Source organism: Lepisosteus platostomus, chromosome 2, assembly GCF_059453375.1.
Source record: "Lepisosteus platostomus isolate fLepPlt1 chromosome 2, fLepPlt1.hap1, whole genome shotgun sequence".
Classification (NCBI taxonomy): domain Eukaryota; kingdom Metazoa; phylum Chordata; class Actinopteri; order Semionotiformes; family Lepisosteidae; genus Lepisosteus; species Lepisosteus platostomus.
The window spans coordinates 61389093-61414003 of NC_142612.1; the positions used below are offsets into that span (position 1 = coordinate 61389093).

General features: G+C 42.1%; 1 protein-coding gene across 7 annotated transcripts in view; it reads left to right on the top strand.

The window, feature by feature from the left end:
* The first annotated feature begins 375 nt into the window (after window positions 1-375).
* The window catches only part of dgkd (diacylglycerol kinase delta), a 50636-nt gene continuing 26100 nt past the window's right edge, over window positions 376-24911 (top strand). For 2 of the 7 annotated variants that reach the window (XR_015928083.1, XM_088611272.1), the window contains exons 1-5: window positions 3066-3311; window positions 7541-7651; window positions 9218-9298; window positions 19284-19388; window positions 20085-20217. Coding sequence is in view for 6 of the 7 variants with exons in the window: in XM_088611272.1 (XP_088467398.1) it covers window positions 3174-3311; window positions 7541-7651; window positions 9218-9298; window positions 19284-19388; window positions 20085-20217 (568 nt within the window). In the remaining variant the exon portion in view is untranslated. Of the gene's footprint in view, window positions 602-3064; window positions 3312-7540; window positions 7652-9217; window positions 9299-12774; window positions 13009-19283; window positions 19389-20084; window positions 20218-24911 lie in introns of those variants that run through there. The other 5 variants (XM_088611295.1, XM_088611323.1, XM_088611305.1 and 2 more) reach the window with 5 other exon arrangements.

The following is a 24911-nucleotide window of genomic DNA, read 5'->3' on the forward strand; positions in this document are numbered from 1 at the left end:
ATCTGCACTTCAACACACTGTTGAGGTTCGTTTTTTTGCAAGCCCTACATTCAAATAATATTGTACGACTAGGGATACCTTGGGATTCTTATATCCACATTTCTTCTTTTTACTGTAAAAACATGTTTTGAAGAAAATGTAATTGAAAATAATAAACAAAAATAAAAACTATTTTATTGGTAAAAAAAAGAAAACAAGCAGAAAACAATATAGTATTGTAAATATATTATTTTTTTTTTTATTTCGGCGCTTATTTTTTAAGCTGCATTTCATAGAAGGACTTGCTCATTAAACATTTATGACTGAAATTGCTTCTCTGGCTGACTGACTTCACCGGCTACACGGCACACATTTCCACAGGTGTCCGCTACACGGTGCTAGTGAACGAAGCCGGAGAGAGTCTGCGGTGCTGCCGCCCGGTGGCGCCGACACCCCGTGGTTTTCAGTCCCCGGGTTGCATGTCAGGATGGCGGCGGCGGCTGGAGCTGAGGCCGCGGCCAGGTGTTTGGAAGAATCGTCAGACAGCGAGCCGGAGCAGGAACCCGGATCTCCGCAGAAACTGATCCGCAAAGTGTCCACCTCCGGCCAGATCCGAAGCAAGGTAATTCATCAAAATGGACACAGAGCGGGGAAGTGTTGGAGCGGCATATAGGACAGGCCGGGGGGATGCCTCGGTGTTTCCCATTCCTTTCCTCCTTGCTTAGGGGGATCTCAGGCCTGCCTGCTGCTCTGTGTAACTTTCGGTGCTGGCTGTGCGATTTTTTTTTCACAGGGGGTGTGGATTTGTGCACAGAGTCCCGTATCCAGAAGCGCATGAAAGGTCTCTTTGCCGGAGCCAATCTAATTATGTTTCTTAGTATCGTTCATTGAGGTGCAATGTTTAAGTTAGTTAAATATTGAAGTACCAGGCTTCTTTATTTATATTTTGGTCACAGATCGGGGGGGGACTGTGCTTCTACAACATTTTGTACGCACAATTACATTTAACCATTTGATTCGCTCCCGAAGTCAGGCTAGAGACCGTTGTGCTTTAACCGCAATTTCAGCTTAGCCACCGCTACGCGTGGGGGAAAAGGGGCTTGGCGCTGTCTCTCGTGTTAGTTTCTCCTGCGCTGAAGGAAAAGTAAATTAGCTAGATGTCTTTGGCAATGAGAGCGCTTCGGGAGTCGTTGTGTCTGATACATACGCCGGTATAGCTGCCTGTCGGTTCTGCAGCCGAGCCCTGCGTCTCCCTCGCCGGTTCACCGGTTAATGATTGAGAGACCGGGGCTCTTGCGGCGATTCCGTGCCGATAAGAGCAAAGCTCTGACCGCGGCTATTTTGCATTTAGTGTTTGAACTGGGGTACGGACAAGTTAAGACATTGTGTACTCTTCTCGTCGATATTGAATATAGCGGTGCTGCTGTGGCGACAGTGCCGGGGGGCGGCGGTAGCTCCTCTACAGGTTGCAGGAAACCCAGAACTAGCGCTGATAAAGATTTTCTCAGGCACCGGTGTATAAAATTAAATTAACCCTTAACCTGGGTCTTCGGGCTAATAACGCCGTGAGCATCCGGACTGCATTCTGCTGCAGTGTCGACCGTAAAGGCTTACGGCTTAAATGTGTACTTAAATGTACCGCTTGGGGAATGGGCTATCAGTGGTATGGATGTGGATGGACTGAAACCGTCGTAGTGTGTATGCAGTCCGAATAAAGACGCTGTATCTTGTGCGATGTATGCGGTAACAAAAAGAGTACTTTGTTACCATCTCTTGACTTCAGTCATAGTACTCCAACGCCCCCGTAAGTCCATTAATAAAGAACAACGAGGGGCCAGTCCCTGTTATAAAACATCATCCAGTCTCAGCGCAGGCCTGGGAATTGTATGCGCATTCCTCGTGGACTTTGCTGCCTTGTCTTATTATTGTTGTAATGCTTGTTTTCGGCGGGGATTAATCATTCTGCCTATTTTTGTGCAATGCGAATGAACGACTAACGAGTGTACCCATCCTGTGCTAAATGAGAAGATCTTAATGCAAGTTAATGGAACAGTGTCGTCCATTCGGAAGAAGTTGCTTAATAATTCTCACACATGTTTTGGAACGTGTCCAGTCAGGACTGAAGTCCAGTTTTGAAGCCCTTTTTAGTTTTTATTATTTTTAGTTCTGCCTGTGATTAGAACACAGTGTCCCATTTTTTCCCTGTTCTGTATGTTCTTCAATAACCACTCAGAATTTCAAATGAAATATAATTGATATGTAAAAAATGTTTTCTACTTTGATTTTATAGCGTAGAAGTTTTTTTTTTTTTAAAGCAAGTGGTGTTTCCCTGAATACTGCATATAGCCCTCTGGCACAGGATAATCTCAGTCGGCCTTTTTTTGTTAGATTTGGGAATTTTACGTTTCAAGTCCCCGTTGGGCTTTAGATTGGGTTCTAAAGATGTACGATTGACTGCCTGTTGTGCATTGAAGCACAGAAATGTTCAAAGTCTTCAAGCAAAAGCTCTGCTTTACTGCAACACCACTGTCAGTGCTGATCAGTGTATGTCTATGTAGAGAATATGTACAAGATGCATGTGTATCTGTTAATACATGTAATAGGTTTTTTTCATGCTGAAAAAAGAAGAGAGGAAACAACTTTTTGGCTGTGTAACCTTCTTTGGGTGTGGTTGTGACGATGTTCTTCATCACACCCGAAGAAGGCTCCACAGCCGAAAGGTTGTTTCCTCTCTTCTTTTTTCAGCATGAAATAGACCTTTACTTGCTCCTTTGCAGCCTATGCATGCTGACGCAGCTACCCACCAGAGCGATTTCTGTTAATACGTACCTAGATTTGTGCTTACAGGTGTATGCATGTATTTTATTTCATCTTTTCTTGCTTGGACCCACAACCTTCAGCTCCAGTTCCGGTTTTTAAGCAACCAGGGGCGTGACGTTTCTGCAGTACCGAGCCCAACCTTTTTCCTTGTCCGCAGTCCCACCAGCCCTCCACCCCACACATTGGAGAAATTGTTGAGATTTTTAATTGCCTTCCTAGGCAGCTCATTTGAGCTTGAAGTTGAAGCTTTTGATGTAGCAGAGGAGGAAGGGTAGACCGCACCGTCGCTGTCGAGTTTCCTGCTGCAGGGTCCCGTGTCACTGCAGCCTCGGTGGCTGTAGGGTGTGGAGTGGCCCTCTCAGCCTGGAGAAGCAATGCACTCGCAGGGCCAGTTTCCGGTGTTGTTGTGGTACAGCTTCCGCATGCAGAGCGAGGGTGACCAGCCCTTTTGTATCACGGAGAGGACTTTGAGCAGGGAGCACCGCATGGATCTTAGGAGTTGCAGTGGGGAGGTGGGTTCTGTTCATTTGGATTCAGCTCGATTGCTTGTAACATAAAGTCCGGACTATAGAAGATCTTCCTGCACCCTGTATCCTGTACCAGGTTTTCTGGTCATCCCTGCCTTTTATCTTATCTTTAAAAAAAATGATTCTAATGTCACAGGATGGCAGAGCCTTGAGTCAGTTTTGCTTGGTCATGACACTAGGCATGAACGCTTTAGGGTAAGAAAGCACGTTTGGGATACGAGCTAATATTGTACACCTCTGCCGTCTTTCCTAGTCCACATGTTTCTAAGCCATGTTAGGTAACATCCTGCTTGATAGCAAATACTCACACTTTCAGGTCTCTGACTTGTGCAGTGGTCATGTAAGTTATAGGAACATTGTACGTCTGGCTAAAATGCATAGGTCAGTGAATCTGCACCTGAATTAAGTTGTTTTTCAAAACATTTTGTGTGCTGTACTGGAGCATATCGTTTGGGAGTGTTTTGTTGCCTTGTGCTCTACATCTGGAAAATCAATATAAACTGGAAATGTATTTGCTGTTATCAATGTGACAGACTCATAAGATTTCACATATCGTGTCAGTAATGTAAAACTAATGTTATCAACCGGACTAGAGGTTAAATGATTAATAGGCTGTTTTATGTTACTGTATTTATATATTTTTTTTTAACCATTTATGTTTGAGGGGCTCTGGGAAATCAAAGAAGATGGCGATCACCTGGATCTGACCTTTTCTTTGGAAGAACTATAATTTTGTACTTTCTGTAAGATCCTTATCAAAAAGGCGAATCTTGATCAGAATTATCGAGGCACGTGATTGTCAGATTCACCCTCATGGGATAATGCCATAAACACATTACTGTACAGGATGACTGCATGGTAACAAATAGTAGTTCAAAGCCTTAGAAGACAGACCTTTTTCCTTTGCAATCCATGAAAATAGATTTTAGCTTTAATGTGATAAAAGTTTGTGCATTTTCCTAAAGGCAGTGGCTTTGCAATGTGTTGTACTAATCTTGTACCATGAAAGGATTAAGCTATTTTGTTTGAAAAGAAAATTAAACATGGCTTTGATCATAAGGGATTTGCAATTTAATTATGTTCACTCAAAGGGATGAAAGGTTTGGCGTGTGAATTTCTGAGTGGAGCTCATAATGACCTTTTCCATTTTAATCTGTTAAAGGAAATGCTTTCTGTAGGAATGTGATGTGAAGGCATTGGACAGCATCTTGCCCCCATCGGTGAGCAGGAGTGTACAGTGGTGTCAGTCTGGTGCTGTTATCAATGTAGGAATGGTGGAAGAGAATACTCTTACCAGACAGTATTTTGATCCGATTCAAGTTTTTTTAATTTGCAATGTGTGTAAGAACTAAAAACTGTGTGCTGAATTTGTTGTAGAGTAAATTTGCTGAAGCATATACATGAATTTAAATGTGTATTTACATTTTATATTTTGTTAATAAGAGCCTGTCTATGGAAAACCTTAAATGGACCAAACTACTATGGAATAGGAGGCTTATTTATCCTTATGAACTGCTTCTTGTGTGTTACCTGAACTTGGCAAGGTGTCTGGGAGGTGTTTCAGCTTCCATGCTGCCCTGTTACTCATTATTGAGCCTGTGCTGCCATCTTCAGTTTTGAGTTGCACACTGTAAAGGTTGTGTTTTGAGTATCAAGAGTGTTGCATGGCCAGCCTGTTACTGACTGGATCACACAGTATGGAGCTCACCTTTCTGTGTGCTTGTGTCCCTCACAGCGCAAGCCCTCATCTGTCAGCTTGGCAACCTGGCCCGGCCGGAAGAGGTTCCCATAATATGTCTTCTGTTCCTTCTTCAGTAGGTCTTGGCTGCAGGAACTCTCCCATGACACCTTTGCCAGCTTGAAAGATCCACTCGTGTTCTGTAGCTGATCCCATTAGATCTCTTCCTTTTTTTTGGTTATGTGACACCAAAGCCATCTTTGCCTTGGTGGAAGCAAGAAAGAAGTGATTTCCAAGTAAAGGTCCTGTAACTCTGAGAAGACATTGCAGCTGCTGACATGTCTTTGCTATTTTAGCCTAAGCCCCCAGGTGATAGATTGCATTGATAAAGGACTCTGATCATGACTCAGAAGAACAATGGTACATTCTGACTTGGTGTGCGTTTTGTACCAAACGTGTTGACACAGGAAGTGACACAGATTGGCTGAGGTGCTAAAATTAGGTGGAGGGGTTAAGTTTAGGCCTGAAAGTTAAAAATGGGTTACTGAGCAACAGGAAATATCGATATGAAGTAAAGAGGGGGAGGAGAGGGAAACGGAAATGTCCTGGCTGGGGAGCAAAGAGAGCAGCCTAATTATAGCAGCAGATAAGAAATTGTGTGGTGCTTTGTTAATCGTCTTGCTGGTAAATATGGCACCACATTATGAGTTTGCTCTTGCCTTTTCAGAGAACTTGAAACAGAAAGGGGCAGTACAACTTGTTCAGAGGTCAGGGAGGAAGTAGATGACTTTCTCTCAAATTTCTGTGCCTGCTTTCAGAGTGTTAAGTAATATGCACTAGATATACATAGAGGAGTCTGTCTTTCTCTCGTTGTGTTAGGGTAATGTATTATTCCAGCCATACATCTTTTTTTAGAGCGAGATGTAATTATATAGTGTGAACGGTGATACTTTTGTGTTCATTTGTGTGCTGCCTGTATCGTATTGCAAAGACGATCCTTTGTGTACAGTGTTGCGAGGCTGCATCACTAGACAGCCACTTCTAATTCACTCCACAGGACTGTAATACGAACATTGAATAATAAACCCGTGGTGCATCATTTATCAGTGAACTGACAACCCGAGTGTCAGTCGAGGTCATCTGTCTACCTAGTCTGTGGAGTTTTTTTCCATTTGAAGGCTTTGGCCTTTGGGTCTGTATTATTTTTGTGGTTGTGGGGGAGGGAGGTGTTTGTGTCTTTTTTTTTTCACCCACAGCTAATGAAGCAGTGAAAGTGCAGTCTCTCTCTATCCTGCCTGCAGCTTAGTGATACTTGCCTGGTGTGGGCATCACGCAGGATTGATTTGACCAGACGAGAATTTAAATATGGAACAAAAAACGCAGATGGAGCGAGAAGGAGTGTCAACAACAGTCAGACACGCTCTTTAACAGTAGCAGCAGTGTGTTGGCAGTGCTGGATGGGCTAATTTGGAGGTGTAAACCAGTACAGTCTGTGGTGTTTCTGTAGCAGTACGATACTAAGAGACAGCCTGACCTGCTTTCACCATTAGTCTGTGGGATGCACACACGTGCTCGAGCTTGAAAACATTTTGACACCACTGGCATGGATCGAAAGCGCGCCTAACAAGCAGACGCAGATAAGCCTCTGGCCGAAGACTCACAAGGCACACAGCTGACTTAAACAACAGGGCTGTAACACCAAGACAAAGGCCCAATTCAGCAGCAACCTCAGGTCCAGCTTAGCAAAAGCAAATTTCTATATGGATAGCATGCGCTGGTAAAATTCAACCTCTAGAATCCATGGACCGCAGGCGCTTACCCTGCAGTCCATGTGGGTCCTAATGCCCCAGTGTAGTGACGGGGACACTATACTGTAAACAGGCGCCGTCCTTCAGATGAGACGTAAAACCGAGGTCCTGACTCTCTGTGGTCATTAAAAATCCCAGGGCGCTTCTCGAAAAGAGTAGGGGTGTAACCCCGGTGTCCTGGCCAAATTTCCAATTTGGCCCTCACCAATCATGGCCTCCTAATAATCCCTATCTATGAATTGGCTACATTACTCTGCTCTCCTCCCCACTGATAGCTGATGTGTGGTGAGCGTTCTGGCGCACTATGGCTGCCGTCGCATCATCCAGGTGGATGCTGCACGTTGGTGGGGGTGGAGGGGAGTCCCCATTACCTGTAAAGTGCTTTGAGTGGAGTGTCCAGAAAACCGCTATATAAGTGTAAGCAATTATTATTATTATTATTATTATTATTTATTATTAGGGAGAGCTGTGGAAAGCCGAGTAACATACAAACCTGTTGTACCAGAATCTCCTTCAAATGCAGAAAAGCTTTAGCTAAGATTCTGCATTATTAATCATTTTTTAATGGGTAAATCGTTCTTCTGTGAAGTGATTTTGTAGCTTATAGCTCAAGATTGCACAAACGTTTTTTATTTAGGTTGAGTTCAGCAGTGAAATCCTAAGCGCTTGTCTTCTGCTCAGATGGGGCATGTGGTACGGTTCTCACCTCTTCACTTCCTCTTTTTCAGACCATTCTGAAAGAGGGCATGCTGATGAAACAGACCAACTCCTTCCAGCGCTGGAAGAAACGGTACTTCAAGCTCCGAGGACGGACACTCTACTATGCAAAAACGGCCAAGGTAGTCTTCCCTGCCTCCGTCTCATAGTTGTCTGGTCACTCCATGGGAAGTACTTCCCGCTTCTTCATTTTTTATTGCAGCCTACTGAAAGATAAACTAGGATAGTAGCAGCTCATGAACTCTGTTGGAATGTCAGTCTCTCTAGGAAAGCACTTGTCATTCCATTTTGCATAAACTGTAGGTACAATAACTTTGTGTGGTGAGGCAACCATACTAGTGTTGCAGTGCAGTTGAAAATAATATCAGAGACTTGAAGCAAAAAAACAACAAAGCTGTTGTTTTCAGCCAGATAGCCTGCCTTCATCAAAGCATGATATTTTCTCCCTTTCAGTTCTTTAGTGATCCAGTGGTTAAAATTACCTAATTTGTCATTAAGAAATCCTTGCAAAAGTCAAAGGGATTCAGATCTGGGGAATATACTGTAAAAGCCAGGACCAACTGTTACCAAAGTGTTCTGTATCGCAGTTTAATACCAGATAGTTCAATCAAAGGTACACATGGGCAGAACAACAAAAAAATAACTTGTAGCACAAACTCTGCCAGTGGTACCAATTCAACACATCAGAGTAGCTCTGTGAATGTGATAAAAATAAATACCACACTGAGAAGTCGAAAGACGTTTTGACTGTTGAGTCCTCTTCAGATGTGGGGGAAGGAGAACAAATGAATGGAAATATGGGGGAGGTGTGTGAAAAGTGAATGGGAGAGGTTCTGGAAAGAACTATCAGAAAGAAGCCTGTCATTAGACTGTTTTGTGTTTGTTAGACTATTACTCCTTTTTTTAGCTTCAGTTTCTTTTCTGCCCTGCAATGCTCGTCCTGAATTGCTCCAGTAAACTACCCAGATGTACAAAGGGCTGCAACTGTAAGTCTCTTTACTGGGCAGAGCGGTGGTATTGTGGCTAAGGATCTGCACCTTTGGCTGGAAGGTTGCTGGTTCAAATCCCGCGGCTGGCAGAGGGATCCTACTCCGTTGGGCACCTGAGCAAAGCCCTTAACCCCAACTGCTCCAGGGGCATCTAATAAATGGCTGCCCCTGCGCTCTGACCCCAGGCTTCTCTCCCTGTCTGTGTTTTTCATGGAGAGCAAGTTGGGGTTTACAAAAAGACAAATTCCTAATGCAATAAATTGTATATGGCTAATAAAGGGATCTTATCTTACCTTACAAACATACAAGCCTCAGCCAAATAAATGAGTAATTTTGAGCTTCCTTTTCTTTTACAGATTTAAGCTTTTTACACCTCTTCCAAATCTCTCTCTGTGATAGGACGCTCTTTCTCACCTGCTATGTCCTTTGTTTTCATGTGTTTATAATCCCCACAGTTTTTCTCTTTCTCATACTTGAAGAAGACTCAACAGCCAACACCTCGTTTTTCCACTCTTTCCCGCTTTTCAGTGTTGACATCCATTAAATGGTCAGTCCCTCAGTCTGTCCTCTCTTGAACACCCTGTCTGTAAAAGGAGAGCTGAGACCTTCCGCAGGTACTCAAATGGCAAACGCCTACTTTTTGCCACCTTTCCCATGCGAGCTGACGAAGTCGTTTTGTCTGTGGTCTTCATCCCGTAGTCCATCATCTTCGATGAGGTGGAGCTCACGGACGCGAGCGTCGCGGAGTCCAGCACGAAGAATGTCAACAACAGCTTCACGGTGAGTTCTGCCCTCCTGCTCCCGGCCCGGTCACAGCCTGCCTTACTGACGCCAGGGCCCGTTTGCACAAGGAGTGGTGGCGGCGGAGATGCTTCCAGATGGATCCGCTCTGCCGGTTCTGCATGCTGCTTTGATAGAGCTCAGGCTGAGTGTTTTACATTCTGAAAAGCTGCAAGGTCCAGGGCGCAAATGGTGTGATGCTGCAGAATGAAATAAAGAGATCTGGTGCCATAATCAGGTGAAGAAAATGGCCTGCCTTAGTAAAAAAAGAAGTTATTATGTAGCAGGGCTCAACTGGCCTTTGTCTGAAAGCCTGGAGTTTGTAGGGAGGGGGAGTCCAGAAGATGAGTCTCTACTCCCAAGTATTGAAAAGACTTGTAGTTCTTAGTCATAGATTTGGTATTTAGTGAGTTTAAACTGACACTGCCCTGTTGACTGTCCAAGGGGTCTTGTCTGCCAAGCTCAAGGGTGACTATGGGAAGGGTAATGCTGCCTGCATTAGTATTTCATGACTGCCCATGTGCAAAACATCACCAGTTAGCGTTATGTGATTCTCTGCCGCATTGTGATTCCTCCAAGTCAGTAAAGCAACATTTTTCAGAAGTTACACTTTGGATTAGGCCTGTCTATCTGGATAAGCAAGGAACACCCTGAGCACAGATCCCCACGGACCATAGTCAGCAGATTATGAAACAACTAAGAGGAGTGCTCATAAGGAAACGGCTGGTGATGTAAGTTAATCCCTCGCGCTGCTTAATCTCATTCTCCTACACAGATGCACACAGATGTCCAAAGACGTCAGAAGACATGCTTGGGTAGATTTCATTACACGATTTCAAACATTAGGCGTCCTGTACTAATGGAGATGTGAGTAAACCAGTAAAATAAGATGTCAGTTAAGAAAAACGATGGACCATAAGTGCAAAATGATGGACCAAATTCAGTATTGGCAATAATAAGCAGCAGAGCAAGGGGAGTGAAAGTAAATTATGTGTTTTCAGTTGTGTGTATCATCATTTTCAGCCTTTATTGATGAGTTGCTAGATAACTAGGTACTGTACTTACTAACAGCAACCTCGCAGGTCCCAGAAATAAGTTTATATTCAGATGTTACATTTCTAATGTAAATGTGCTTATGAAATAGTGACAAAAACTAGTTGTAGCATAGAAGAACCATGTACTTAATATTAAAATCGTGAGCCCCAAAGGAAATGTCTGAAATACTTGGTGTTTATACTCCAACAATGTACTGAATGGCTTCTTAGGGCAGATAAAAAGAGACCAGTCAGCTTTTTCCTTGCCGTTTTTCTTAAGCCAAAACAAAACGGCTGTCCCATGAAAACAGCTTTCTGTGGGTTGACATCCTGGTTGTTCCGGGTTCAGAAAGAATTACCAGAAGTTTTTTGGGAGGGTTTCACCGACGTCCGAATTTGCAACCCAAAGCAGTACAGTGCGTATGCAGCAGTGCGATTTGTAACCATGGAAACGCAAGAATTTTGACGCAAAACTGTTGTGAATGAGACAAAGTCAAATAAAAAACGTGAACTGATTTAACAGTAATGTAGGGGATGAGATTGGCTCCCAAGGAAATGTAGGGTCACCTTTTTGTTTCATTAAGAAACTGAAAGCTGGTTGTGTCTTTAATTTCCCTGGTTTAGTTCCATTATAATATTCTTCCACTGGAGCACCTAGACCACAGCAAGTTTTGTCACATCCCTGTCTCAGTGTGATACTTGTCAGACCCTACACCTACAGTAGTCTTACCTGCTACACTGGTAAGGTGTGTAGCCCATTTGTTTAGAGCAGAGGAGCTGGGAAATGAGGAGTTTATTCAAGAGGTTGCATCTGGAAAATATTGTCAGAGTAGGGGGTGGTTGGTGGGGATTATTCTTTTAAGTGCAGTCTCAACTGAATTGTACAAACTTTTCAAATATCTTTATTTCATTGTCTGAAAAGAAATTGCCACCCACACTTTATGTTTAAGGACAGCTGAGACTGGTCCTGAATAACATCCAAGTTATAGTCTCTATATTTAGAGTGGAGATGAGAGGTTGCATTTTTGTAGCCCTTGGCTTTGCAGCTGGTGCTCAGGAGTGTATCCGTGGAAAGGGCTTTCTTTGCTAAAGTAGGAAAAAAAAACTTACATTAGACACATACTTCAGGGGAAGACAGAAGTGTTATTATTCAGTAGATCCATTTTGCTGTTTATTGCTGTACAAGACATGTTTTCTTCTTTGTTACCATGGACTGATTTAAAATATTCTTAAAAAGTGGTTGCAAAACAGGGTTATTCCAGGCTGTTGGTTGGATGGGTTGAAAACTCCTCTGAATTCCTTTCAAACAATAAGGTGCTTTTATTTCATATGGGTTATGGAAGGCTAATCGAAATAATCTGATTATGAGCTGGCCTTTTTAAAGTCCCACAATAATTTTTTACTTTCTACCCGCTGTGCAGAAATCATTTTCCACTCCAAAGATGTTTATTACAGTTTTACCCAAAATATCCTGTTAAGAATATTGTCAGAATGTATCAGTGCTGATATAAAGCATACTATGTTTTGGAGTGCTTGTACTTAGTTTGCAAGGCAAAAACATTTTGTTGTGCAGTGTTCTGAATTTTAAACCATTTTTTTTTCATTTTCTTATCAACATTTTTCTGTTTTTGAATAAAGCCAGATTGTTGCATAACACCTAATATGTTCACAGAAAAGAGGAGTGCCAAAATGAAACAAAAGCCCCTATTATTCAGAAAGGTCATTGCATAAGATTTCTTTATATTGTTCATTAGCGTTGCTCTCATTCACAGAAGTTATGCAGGTTCCAAGAATTTGAAAGGCACTGACATGGACATCAATTTAGTGTTTATGCAATCAATTTCCTGTCGCTGTCTTTAGACCATGGGATTCAAGTAACCGGCGATTCCCTGGATTATGTCTGATGGGGGAGTTTTATTGTAATGCTTTGTTCATTGAACAATTGTTCATTTTCAGCGGAACTAGGTAATGTACAGCCAAGAATATGAATTCCTAAGTAATTTCACTTTATTAGTTATCTGATATTTCCAAAAAATAGTATAATTACAACACTATTGTAATTATTTGTTAATATGCACAGTGTACTGTACAAGTGATAATTTGTATTATTGACGATTACAATGAGAGTGTTTTCTGAAAAACTAATAAGATGTTTGTTTCTTTTGTGCATGCCAGTAAGCAGTAAGAATACCAAATGATTTATCATTTATTTATTACTACTTCTGTCATATTCTCAATTAATCAGCTTAAAAAAAAACTCTTTCTCAAAATGTTTAGAGTGGCTCAACATTGCTTGCAATAGTCTGGGTGGGTGTGGCCTAGGTTTATACATGGCCAATGCAAGCCTCCTTGGAGTGCTCAAAATTCTAAAGTGGGTGGCTCCCTTGGACTCAGCCCCACCCCCCTGCTAGGGTTGGCGTGACGACAGGATGCTTGTGAGTCACCATGCCGGATAAAGGAGGAGTCAGTTCCAGTGTCCAGACTTTAGGGTGTAAAGTTTAAACTAGCTCAGCAGATGAAAGCTCAGCTGCACTACCTGACAAACCTAAGGGAAAAGAAAACATCAGCTTGATGGGCTGGGACTATTTTTGTTTAAATAACGTGTTTGCCTGAGAAATACTGAATTATTCTTCTGGAATAGTTGTTGTCTTCAGCTAAACTGCTGCGCTCAGTCAGGTAATTCCATTCTCTCATGTTCCGCTATACTTGGCTTGTTAATTACAGCTGTGGCTTTGGAAAGTAGGGGGTGAACCATCTCTCCAGATAGTTATGCGGCTTGCGGAGGGAGGGGTAAACGAAGGTAAAGAAAGGTTTGATTATGCTTTTCAGACGCAAGGATAAAAAAAAAACTTTCAGGAATGTGGAGGGGGGGTTGAGGGAAGGTGGGGGAGAGGTGCAGTCTGTGCTCTGTGGTAAAAGATTGCTTTTTAAATGCCAGTAGTCCTTCTTCATAGTCTCTCAGTGATAAACGATCTGTTGGTGCCGCAGAATCTGGTGTGGTTTTGTGGCACAGTGCTGTGACCTATGTATGTTACATTTCCTTGAGAGTGCTCTAATTATAGTCCAAGTAAAACATTTTTTTTAAAATAAATGCACATCCACAAGGAAATTTTGTTAATATCCAGTTACCGAACTGTTCATATTTCTGCTGATGCAGTTCTTAGTTCCAGTTCCAGTTTTGTTTTTATAGGTATTACTGATCATTGAGAGAAATGCTTGTATTTTTCTCATATTTTGTGCTCCTGTAGTTCTGAGCTGCCACCCGTTACTATTGTAGTGATGTTTGCAGATATCTAACCTGTATAAAAAGATCAGACTTCATACACTAAGGTAAGTTTCTTTTGAATAGGTTAAAGATGTTCATACTGTATGTATTTACACAACCTTGTAAAATGTGCAGAGTGAAGAAATAATTGTTTTGTTAATGTTTGTTTGAATTCAGAATTCCAGAGAGAAGTATTGAGGAACTGTGCCAGTTTTAAGATAACACTATTATTGTAGAAGGTGGGGTACTGTTTCCTCTTTCACTGCTTGATAGAGTGCAAGTGATACCCAGCATATTTTTGTTGGATAATTGTAATTCAGTTTTTTTAACCTTTTCTGGCTGGGGGTTCTCTTTTCCAAAGAATCACTCTCATTAATGAGCCCCGGCTATTTCCACTTGATTGCATTTATTAATGGAGTCATTAATCCACTGTTATCTCAGTAGATGTGCTATGCTTCTTGGTTTTGCACATTGTTACACTTGGGCTGAAAAGTCACTCCTTTTTCCTGGATATTGATAGGGACACCTGGGGACCCTCAGGCCCTTTCATCGGCAGTTCTAATTAAAATGCAAGGAGTTTTGACTAACAAAGCAAGTCCGTTTTGCTCTCTAAACTTTTTGTTTGTGGTTTGTTGAAAAACAAAAAGGCGATGGGATTCTTCAGTACAGATTCGATTCTGCTCAGATATCCACGTCTTGTGCCTCACACACAAACCTAGTTCAGAGCGCGTGCCTGAGCTGGTCTGTATCCAGCCTATGATCACAGTAATCCTTGCCAGTCTCTGCGCCAGCTGCATCCTTAAAGGGTGCTTCATATAAACCCTTCCTTTCCTGTTATTTAATATCTAATTTGCTGCATATCCTGTCTTGCGTCTGCTGTCTTTCGTTAGTTACTGTTTTTACCCGGTTTCGTGGCCGGGCTAAATTTAACATTCAGAGAAGAACAGATTGTGAAGTGCCATTTAAGCAGATAAAGCCCTCTTAACATATGCCTGATTTTGTGTTGCGGGGAGTTAAATCGGCATCCCTCTCCATAGCAATTTAATCCAGTTCGTGGTTTGCAATTTGAAAGGTTTCGTTGAGACTGTAGTGATGAGACAGAAGAACAAACATAGGCCAAGTGTTTCATGGGGTTTTATTCCTACACACCCATGAAGATATAAAATAAACACGCGCTCCCTACTAGTATGCAAGGGTTTGCAGCTTGTGTAGTTACTGCTTTGTAATAGGAGTCCGATTTTCACCTCTCTTGTTACAACCCCCCCGATACCATTTCATCTTGCCTCGACAAGAGCTATTCTAACGTGCCACTCGATGCCAAAACGCGGGTTAAAGAATGTTGCAGGTGTTGCAGCTTGGATCTGATCTGCTGTGAACGGTTCAGGGTTTGATCATGTCTAATAACTGGTGATTTGGTGATTTTGGTGGTTTTGTTTCAGTGACTTCCTTCCAGAAAGTAGAACGGAATGTGCTCTGCATGAAGACCTCTGTTCTCATAGTGACGTCTTGCAGAGGAAAGGTTTTATGCTGTTTTTTTTCTCGTTTCTAATTTGGCCAGCGGTGATGAAGTCACTCCTTCAGCGAATTTCCTCCCCACCTGCTCCAATGTTCCTCTTCTCATTCCAGTCATTGTTGTGTTCGAATCCCATGTTCAGTAACAGAGCAGCAGGCATACTGGTACTGGCTACTTAATCGTTTTTTTTTGCCTTTGCTTGCGTCATGATTAGCTGTCCAAGAGAATCCAGTAGGGTGCCATTTGGCTGTTGTAAAAGTAGTTGCCAAGGATGTATAAAAACTGGAGAAGAATAAGTTCAGTGGAAGAACAGATGAGCTTGACATTCTCTATGTGTGGTTAATGTTATGTGTTAAGTCAAGAGCATTAATATGTAATCATGCTTTGTTCTATAAAGCTGTAAAAATGTGTGTGGAGCAACGCCACAACTTAAAACAGTTTCTTATTGCAGAACGTAATAGAAAGTGGACAAAGTCCTGTGTGTTCTTTCTCCATGTAAACCTTTTTTTTCCCCCCTGAAGCCTTGGTCTTTAACGACATTGATACAGATCTTGTGATGCAGTCTCAGCCCAGCTAACCAGGTTGATGTGACACACTTTTGTTTCTCGCTGAACATAAGTTCACATTTCCTGAAGATTGTGCCCTCTTTCCATGTGGGGATTCCTAATTGATCAGTCAGGGTCAGAATAAATTTATAGCCTCATATTAGCGACTGAACATTTTATTCATCATCAGGATTAGAGCAGCCACTAACAACCTGTTTGATTTCTTAGAAACGCAACACCACTGTTGAATACACATTCTTCATTTTCCCACTTTACAAGAAAATGTAATCCTCTCTGGTGGTATAGATGCTATGTGTGGAAGATCTTTTCATTCTCTAAAGGGAGAAGGGGCATGCTAACAAATCTGTGCACAGATCGCGGGGTCAGCTGCAGTCAGAGGTCACTACAGTTCCTCAGAACGCCGGAGTGCCTGGGGAAAGATGTGTGACTATTTTTACCAGCCTGAGGAACAGAGTGCTCTTTGTCTCCCGGCTGGAGAGAGTGGAAGTCGATTAGCATGCTGACGTCCACGCTGTTAAAAGTTTCTTGCCTCTTTCCTTTTCCAAGCATGTGACAGCTATACTGAATACTGGCAGCACATATCGGCTTACGGTGCCATAATTTAATTTACTGACCATCAAAAGAATGTTATCACTTATAACTGCAACAACTTCTGAAAGTTATCAGCAGAAAGGCAAGATCTTTTCTATATATATGATGTGTGCTGACCATTGAATATACATGACATGGATTAATGAATCATGCGGATCAACATTTGGCATTAATAGAAATGATTAGTACATCTCCTGTAAAAGTCACAAGTTGATAGTTTGCATTATCACAGCAGGAAGCAATGTAAGCTACACAAATGCAATGTATGCTTTACACCATATTCCAGATGTGCCTTAGATCCTGGACAAGCACATACCTGTTCACTGGTCTCTGAGCCGTAGATGCCACACATTGTCACTGTTCAACCCCCAGATGTTCAGTGGGAATCAAGCCGGTTGTGTGGGATAACTGTCACATTCCTGTCTTGTGCGTTCTCCTGCTGGAATGTCGTCTCATCAGGATGATCCCACAGGAAGGACAGCAGATGAGGTCCCAGGTCTTGTTCAGTGTTCTACAAGTGGAGTTCTGTAGCAACACGACACTCCTTCCCAGACCATCACACTTGAACCTGCTTGTTGATTAGTCTCTTTAGGCAGACAATTAACATAGTTCTGCACATCTATGCTATACTCACTGATTAAACAAATGTTGGCAAAAAATCCTGATACTGTACCTCCTTAAAGAGGTTCTGCATCTGTTAGCAAATCCACCTAGACTTACTGAGTCCAGTCAATTTTCCAGATGCAGGAAGGTGGTGTTTTCTCAATATGTGGGAAAATTGGTTCCTTTCTGTATTTTACTTTGTTTGTTTTTTTTTTTCACTTGCCTCTTCATGCAGCAGGTAAAATCGCTTCATCACCTGTATCCGGTCAACTCTCTCACTAATGAAGTCACAATACAAACATGCCGTGTACAATAAAAACCTAACTACCCAGCATCCACAGGAAATTAGGAGTGTCGAATATTGCACTGTTGCAGGACACATATGCCAGGGCCAATTTTCACAGAAGCCACTTAACAAGCCAGTATGTTATTGGATTGTGGGAGGAAACCAGAGCACCCAGAGGAAACCCTTACGAGCATGGGGAGAACATACAAACTCCACACAGATGGCAGCACAGGATTTGAGCCCAGGGTCCCAACACTGAGGGAAGGCAATGCTAACCAGTGCGCCACCCAATTCTGCAAGCATACAGAGGCAGTCAGATCCCAACAACGAGCACAGAAGAGAGGGTACACAAACACGAGGCAGTGAGGATCAAGACTGAGGCTGCAAGCAGGGTGTCAAATGGTGTAAATAGATTTCAATCGAAATTTAGGCAAAGATGATACACTGTGTCTGTGCTAAGATGGGTGTAATTGAGCTCTCCAGATGACAGCCGCAACAGAAAGCATAACCCGATTAGAATCGGCCGTTTATCTGAATAGTATAGGATGATCATTTATGGTCTTTTGGAGAAAGTGCTGATTAGTAGATAATTTAGGTAACTAAAGGGCTGGATTGTATTGTTGTACTCTATTTTCTTGTAATGCTTAGTATGTAATCACTGTATACATGAGTATGTTTTAAAAATATAATGACTTGGCAATGGAAAGGGCCAGTAGTGTGTGGCGGGGTTAAATTACATACTCCTAAGTAGTAAGGACGGTTACAGACCAGAGGAGCGATTCAGCCCACCTGGCCTGTTTGGTTGTTAGTATTTCACTGAGTCAAGGATCTCATCCATCTGATTTTTTGAAAGAAGCCAGAATATCGACTTCAACAACGTGACTGGGTAGCTTGTTCCACACTCCCACAGCCCTTTCAATCACATGTTTTTTCTTATATAGCACCTTTCAATCCAGAGTGTTCTCAAGGCAATTTCCATGAATTATACATCTAAATAAAAATTGCAGTAAACAGAAAAAAAGAGAATGATACAAAAAATAGGACAAAGAAGCCCACTGAGGTTGACTTGCTTTGTCACGGCTTCCTGCTCCTGAAGAGATACCCTGACATTTAAATGAGAGATGTTTCTTCCTCTGGTTCTGCATCTATTGTTGCTCCTGTGTTGGTTATTCTAGTCACCTTTCTTTAGCTAGTTTGTCTACAGATCTGAAAGTGTTGAAGGGAGTGTGCGTCTCGGAGAGGAACAAGATGGTGTAAGCAAGGCTCTGCAAGGCTCTTCCCTGCGTAGACAGAATCTGACTTGTTCATCCAAGAGCACATTAAAAGCTAAGATCTCACCAAGCACGTCTGGAAAACATGCTGATGCCCATGAAAAACCTGGGACACTTAACTGATGTGAATGATTTCAAACTGACTTTACAGACAGAGACTGCTGAAAGTCATAATATTCATTTGCATGTGGTTGGCTTAATTTCCCCTACTGATTGTTGTTGTATGAAAATGTTGAGAGCTGTACTTAACTGTGCAAGCTGGCATTATAAGTACAGAGTGCATTTTTTCATTCAAAAGACAAATGTACAAAGAATCCTTATACTAAGCTGTGATATTTCAAAAATTTCTGTGATGTCATTGCATTCGTTTTCCAGTCCCGTTGGCGTTCTCGTATTCGTTATATTCTGCGAAAATGGCGGCTGTCCAGTAGCATTGCGTAGCTGTGGGTGTCTCTGAGAGTTCAGAATGTGACCCCGGTCGGCCCCAGGATGCCTTTCCCACAGATATTTGGCAGCCATTCTTTAGCATTTTCTACATTAACAGCATTAGACTGTGAGCTACAGCACTGAAAATATGCCCCCACTTCAAAAGCTGCTGTTGAGTTTCAGAAAGCTGGGATTTCTGCCCAAGTAAGTCCGCCTCTACCTCCCTGCGCTACATCTGTCGAAATTAATTCTGTGCTTCTCTCTGCACTTTGCCGTTTCCCCAAGTGTGCGAAGTGTACTGCGGTGGTAGGACAGGAGTGCCAGATTCGTTACGCACACCGGCTCAGCTGCGGTTTCGTCTTGACTTTGGACCCTCCTCGATCTCCCATGAGCCCCCACTCAAGCCCCTGCCACCTTGCTCCCTTTCCAGATCATCACGCCGTGCCGGAAGCTGATCCTGTGCGCCGAGAACCGCAAAGAAATGGAGGACTGGATCGCAGCATTGAAGAGCGTTCAGAACCGGGAACACTTTGAGGTGAAATTAGCCCCCACACACAAAAAAACCCTGCCCCCATCCCTGGTGGTGCCGTAGCCACCTACTGTCTGAACTAGCCCATTCAGCTTTCATCTCTTTTATTTTTAAATGCAGGCCATTTAATCTATAAAATTTCAAAGCATGTTGTGACCCTTAAACATTAGGCACAATTATATGTGTAATGAATAAGAAACTTCCTGGGAGAATACAGTTCTATACACATTTTAGATATGCATCTAAATACACACCACTAATATACAACGCCAAATTTATTTGCACACTCAAAGCAGTTTTGACTGTGATAGAGAGTAAGTGACTTAGGTAAGTGATTTGTCTGTAGGTGAGTAACAGCTATTGGTCTTGTAGCAGTTTTCTGGGTCTTAAAGATGTTAACGATTTTGGGACTGTGTGTATCTCTGCCATGGTTGGCCATGACAGAGCAGGTTCATTGTTTAGATGTTGCGTTCGGACAGGAATAAAATACTAATCCAGATGCGATGCCCATTTGAAGGGGTGTCCCAAGGGGAACTTGAAGAACACAGGGGTGCAAAGGAAATGTGGGCTCTTTAAACAAGAGAAAAAAGTCTGACGTATTCATTTTGTAAGCGGACACTGGCGCTGTTTTAACTCATTTGATTCTTTCCTAGCTGTGAGATGTTGCGGCGGTGCTAACTGGTTCTCTGTGCTGTCTTCCAGTCCACCCAGTACAGCATGGACCATTTCTCAGGGATGCACAACTGGTACGCCTGCTCTCACGCGCGCCCCACCTACTGCAACGTGTGTCGAGAGGCTCTGTCGGGGGTCACCTCTCACGGATTGTCCTGTGAAGGTATGGTATGACTGCAGCACAATGCGGCTAGGAGCAAGCTTCACAGACAGTGTCCTACTCAGAGGCCGGAACTGTTGTCAGCATAGACTAATGGTCTTGCAAATCCACTTTGAAGAACCAACACATCACTGACTGCTGTGATTTTAGGGTTTGGTGGTTGTATTTCTTTGCGTTCCCTAGTTGTCAGTTGTGTGAAGAGCGATCTTGTTCCTGTTAAGTCCCAGTCTTTTCTCCGAGTGTTTTCAGCCTTCGTTTTGGTTTCGCTAAAGGGCACAGCCAGTGACGTGTGAGGGCACATCATTTTATGATGATAAATAAGCTCCGTGGTTCTGGAACACAGCTTTGACGTTGTTCCTACTGCCAAGCGAAGTCAGTGGGCATCTTGCCAGTCTGTTTCATATAAAAAAACTTCCCAGGTCGGTCAGTGTTCTTTAGAAATGAAATTTGTATGGTTTTCTTACAGTAACATTGAGTCATCCTTTTGTGTGTGGTGGCCTTATTAGGCTCAAATTTAAAAAAAAGAATGCAGAGATGATAGGAGCGAAGAGTAGAATCTGTGTAACACCTTTGCCATTATAGTCAGTAATGGGTATATCAAATGCCTGTTTGTGAAGATACTGATGGACTGAATTTCCTACACTAATGTGTGATTTCATATCCACTCCTGGAAGATTTATACTTTGCCCTGTTGTATTGGTGTTTCAAGCCTCTCCTTGCCTCTCGCCCTTTGAGCTCCACTCTGTTTTTTGCACTCTGAAGTCTGATATGTAAGGTGTTTGTTTAACAGGTCACTGAGGGTTTGCTCAAGAATACTGCACCTTTGATATACACCTGCCTGATTTCTAAACATGATAGTTTTGGAATCTGGAAAATAATCACATGGTATTGTAAGCTGCCTCTGTACCTCATGATGAGAGAACTGTTCTGCCAAGACCTTTTTATAGTCTTGCAACTATAGCAGCAGTATTGCTATGGACACGAACAGGATTCATTAGCAAACAGGGTTAAGAACAAGTAAGACGCCTTGGTGTTTTTCTTTTGATTCATGTGTTCCATTGCAACACGTGTACAGGTGCACCAGGTCAGATCTTTTTGATTTTTTCTCATGCATACTGTGCCAGTTTTAAGATAACACTATTATTGTAGAAGGTGTAGTGATTTGGGGGCGTCTGCACTTCTGATTGTGTACTTTTTGTATGAGTTTGTCCTTATTGATTTCAATCAAGTTTAGCATCCACTCAGTTCTTTCTTGAATAAACAGTTTTCGCTTGTTTCTCTGTGTCCCTTATGCTCCTTCTAAAATTATTGGGGACAGCAAAGTGAAAACCGATTATTTTTTGCAGTTTGTGATTGTGAAATTAATGAATGTTTTATTTTTGGTAATTCAATTAATACAATTGATCACATTAGTACAAAAAAAAACCTTTACGTTCAATCCAGAAATACTTTGAATTTTTGGGGGGTGTCAGATCTGCTCAATTGGATTTAAATCTGCAGATTGACGACCAGATGTTCCATTTTTTCCTGCTAGTGAACTCCCATGTTTTGGGCCACTGTAGTGCTGCATGGTGAAGCACCACCCTTTAAATATGGGTGCACTTTCATTTACATGAGAAGATGAAATGTTTTGTGTAAACTTCAGAATCCATTCTGCTGCTGCCATTGTTAATTACAGTACATCATCAATCCAGATGAGTGAGTCGGTCCCAGAGGTGCCCATACACGTCCAGTCGGGGACTCATAGCTGCTGTAGTTTTGTTTGGAACATTTGCAGGTGTATCTTGAGATAATCTGTGTATAAGACATTGTTCCAAAACTCATCAGTCCATTTTCTAACTGCTTCTTTCGATTCCCGGACAAAGGGGAGACGGAGCCTATACTGGCAAACAGCGAGCATAAGGCAGGATATACCCTGGATGGGCCACTAGTTTATCACAGGACACACACAGACACGCACACTCACACCGGGGCCAGTTTTCCCTGAACCCAGTTAAACTACCAGTATATTTTTGGATTATGTGAGGAATCTGAAGCACCTGGAGGAAACCCATGTGAACATGCAAACTCCACACAGATAGCACCCCATGTCCAGAATTGATCACAGGGCCCCAGCGCTGAGAGGCAGTGCTTCTAATCACTGCTCCACCGTGCTGGCTTTTCCTTGCTCATCTTTCTGCTTACTGCAAATTCTGAAGCACAGCAGAAGTAGTGTCATGTCTTCAGCATAAATGACCGCCTCTGCAGCTGGAATTAGATTTAAATCCAATTGAGCAGCATTTTACAAGCATTTTACAAGAAAAAAAAAGAAGTCTGGGCACCCCATGAATGGATAAGAGCTCAGTGTCTGCAGCAAAGCAGCTCCAAGATTACCCAAGGAGTTTGTTGAGCTCACTGTGTTGCAGACCTCAAAAAGTCTTTTGGAGAAGCACAACTAAATAATGACTACTGTACTTTGAAATTCTCTGCCCCAATACATATGGTCATTTGACATTGAGGTTGAACACAAAGTGCGTATTTGTTCTTACATGGTCAAATGTTTCTAAGGAATTTCTTTAAAATATAATGTACATTTACTTATCATTCATTTCATCTCAAAACAACAAACAGAAATTGCTTGACTGTAAAACAAAAATAACTCTGTACTTTGTTGTCTCAGTATCTTTGGAAGAGCTTCCCAGAGTTCAGAGCAAAAGTTGACAATTTCCAGAAAACAGATTTTAAAGGAATGGATCAAATAGCAGGATATGAAATCAGTAGAAAATCGATGGTAACAGTTTAAACAGATTCTACTTAAAGCTCAGAACGATTTTTTTATTCCAAAATTGAATAAAATCATAAGCCAAAAAAACAGTGCCCCAGATGGTTCAAGAAAACGATGAGGAAGAATTATAACAGAAAAGAGTGCTTTATAAAAACCAGCAGGATCATATTTAAAATAGTCCGATGTATTGCAGGTACAGGTAAAAAGGAATATTGCAATTGAGGCTAAAATTAATAAAAAGTTCTTCCAGTACTCTGACTGAAAAAGAACTCTCTAGGATGAAGTAAAATATTTCCTGGAGAATAATGGGAAACTTCTTGACAACAAAAGCGAAATGGCTGATGTACTCAGGAGTATTTCTCTTAGGTGTTCACTAGGGAAGAAGTCAACAACAGGCCTCAGGCAGTGGAAGTACCAGGCTCTGTACTGGATACTGCTAGAACAGAAGAGGGAGAGTGTATTAGATACTAGAAGCACTGAAGATTAATGAATCCCCAGGGCCCGATGGTATCTAACCAATTGTAGTTAAGGAAAAAAGAGACGTTATTCAGAAGCCATTGATGCAACTCTTCCAAAAGTCCCTTAAGACAGGGGTCATACTCAGGGACTGGAGAAATGCCAGTGTAGTGTCCATCCATAAGAAAAGTGGGGAAAAATGAACTATGTAATTATAGACCTATGATTCCAAGTTATGTGGCACACAAGGTCAAGGAAATGATTATTTCAAGATGATCACCTGTGGGGAAATGATATCCTAGGAAAGAAATAGAAAAGCATTTAGAAAAGGAAGGCCTTGCCTTGAATTGAATTGTTGAATTGTTAGAGTTCTTTGAGCAAGCATCTACAGTAATGAATATACCAAGGTCTTACGTTTTTATTTCGATTTTCAATTAATTATTAATTCTCAAATTGCAGTAGGTAGGTATTCAAGTAGATGAGTGTTTGGATTGAGAATCAGTTATGAAACAGAGAATGGAGGGTACAGGTAAGGGGTGCATACTCTGATTGAGCTGATGTACCCAGCAAAGCACCATAGGACTCTGTATTAGAGCCACTACTGCTCTTAATTTATCTCAGTGATCACGGAATAGTTATTGAATGAGTCATGTTTGTAGACAGTTTCAATTTAAACACTGTAGAAGCTGCAAATCAAATTAAAAAAGATGTAGGTAATACCACTACAGGTAGTAATAAGATAAATTATAAATACCAAGAAGGAATTGCTAAGTTAGAAGAGGCTAATGATAAAAAAAGAGTTGTTTACGTTGTCACGTCATTTACATCTTGTGGGCAACGTGGGGCAGCAATTCAAAAGGAAAGACAAACCAAATGCTAGAATATATAGGTAAAAATGTACAATTTGAATCTAGTAAAGCCTTATTTAGAATGTGTTTCACAGTTTTGGCTACAACATTATAGGACAGATATTGCTACTTTGGGATCAGTGCAGAGAAGAGCAAGCTAGTGGGAACAGCACTTCAGTCTGCAACAGAGAAGACTACGTGGGGACCTGATACAAGTATTAAATCTTCTAAGGCACTGACAAAGTCAACTCAGTAGATCTCTTGAGATTCAACAGTGAAACTGTTGGGCCGGGCCCTACAAGGTGTTGAAACGGGCTCAGTGGAAATTAGAGTCAATGAGCCAGGATATGCAGCAATCAAGATTATTTATTTGAAGACTGAAGACTACTGAGAAATACTTCTGAGAGCCTGAGACAAACTCAAGGCAGGGTTAGTGACTCAATGTCTGAGCCCTGAGGAATGATTCCTCAGGGCGTAAATACTGTGCGATGTTCCCTAATTGGCCTGATAGGCCCGGCCTAATCTCGTTGAGGATGGCCCCAGTAAGTCTCCAGCATGTGCGGAATGCGCATTGACAATTGGTGGAGCTAATGTAGCAGTGCTGGAGCTCGTTGGGGCATAGCAACACA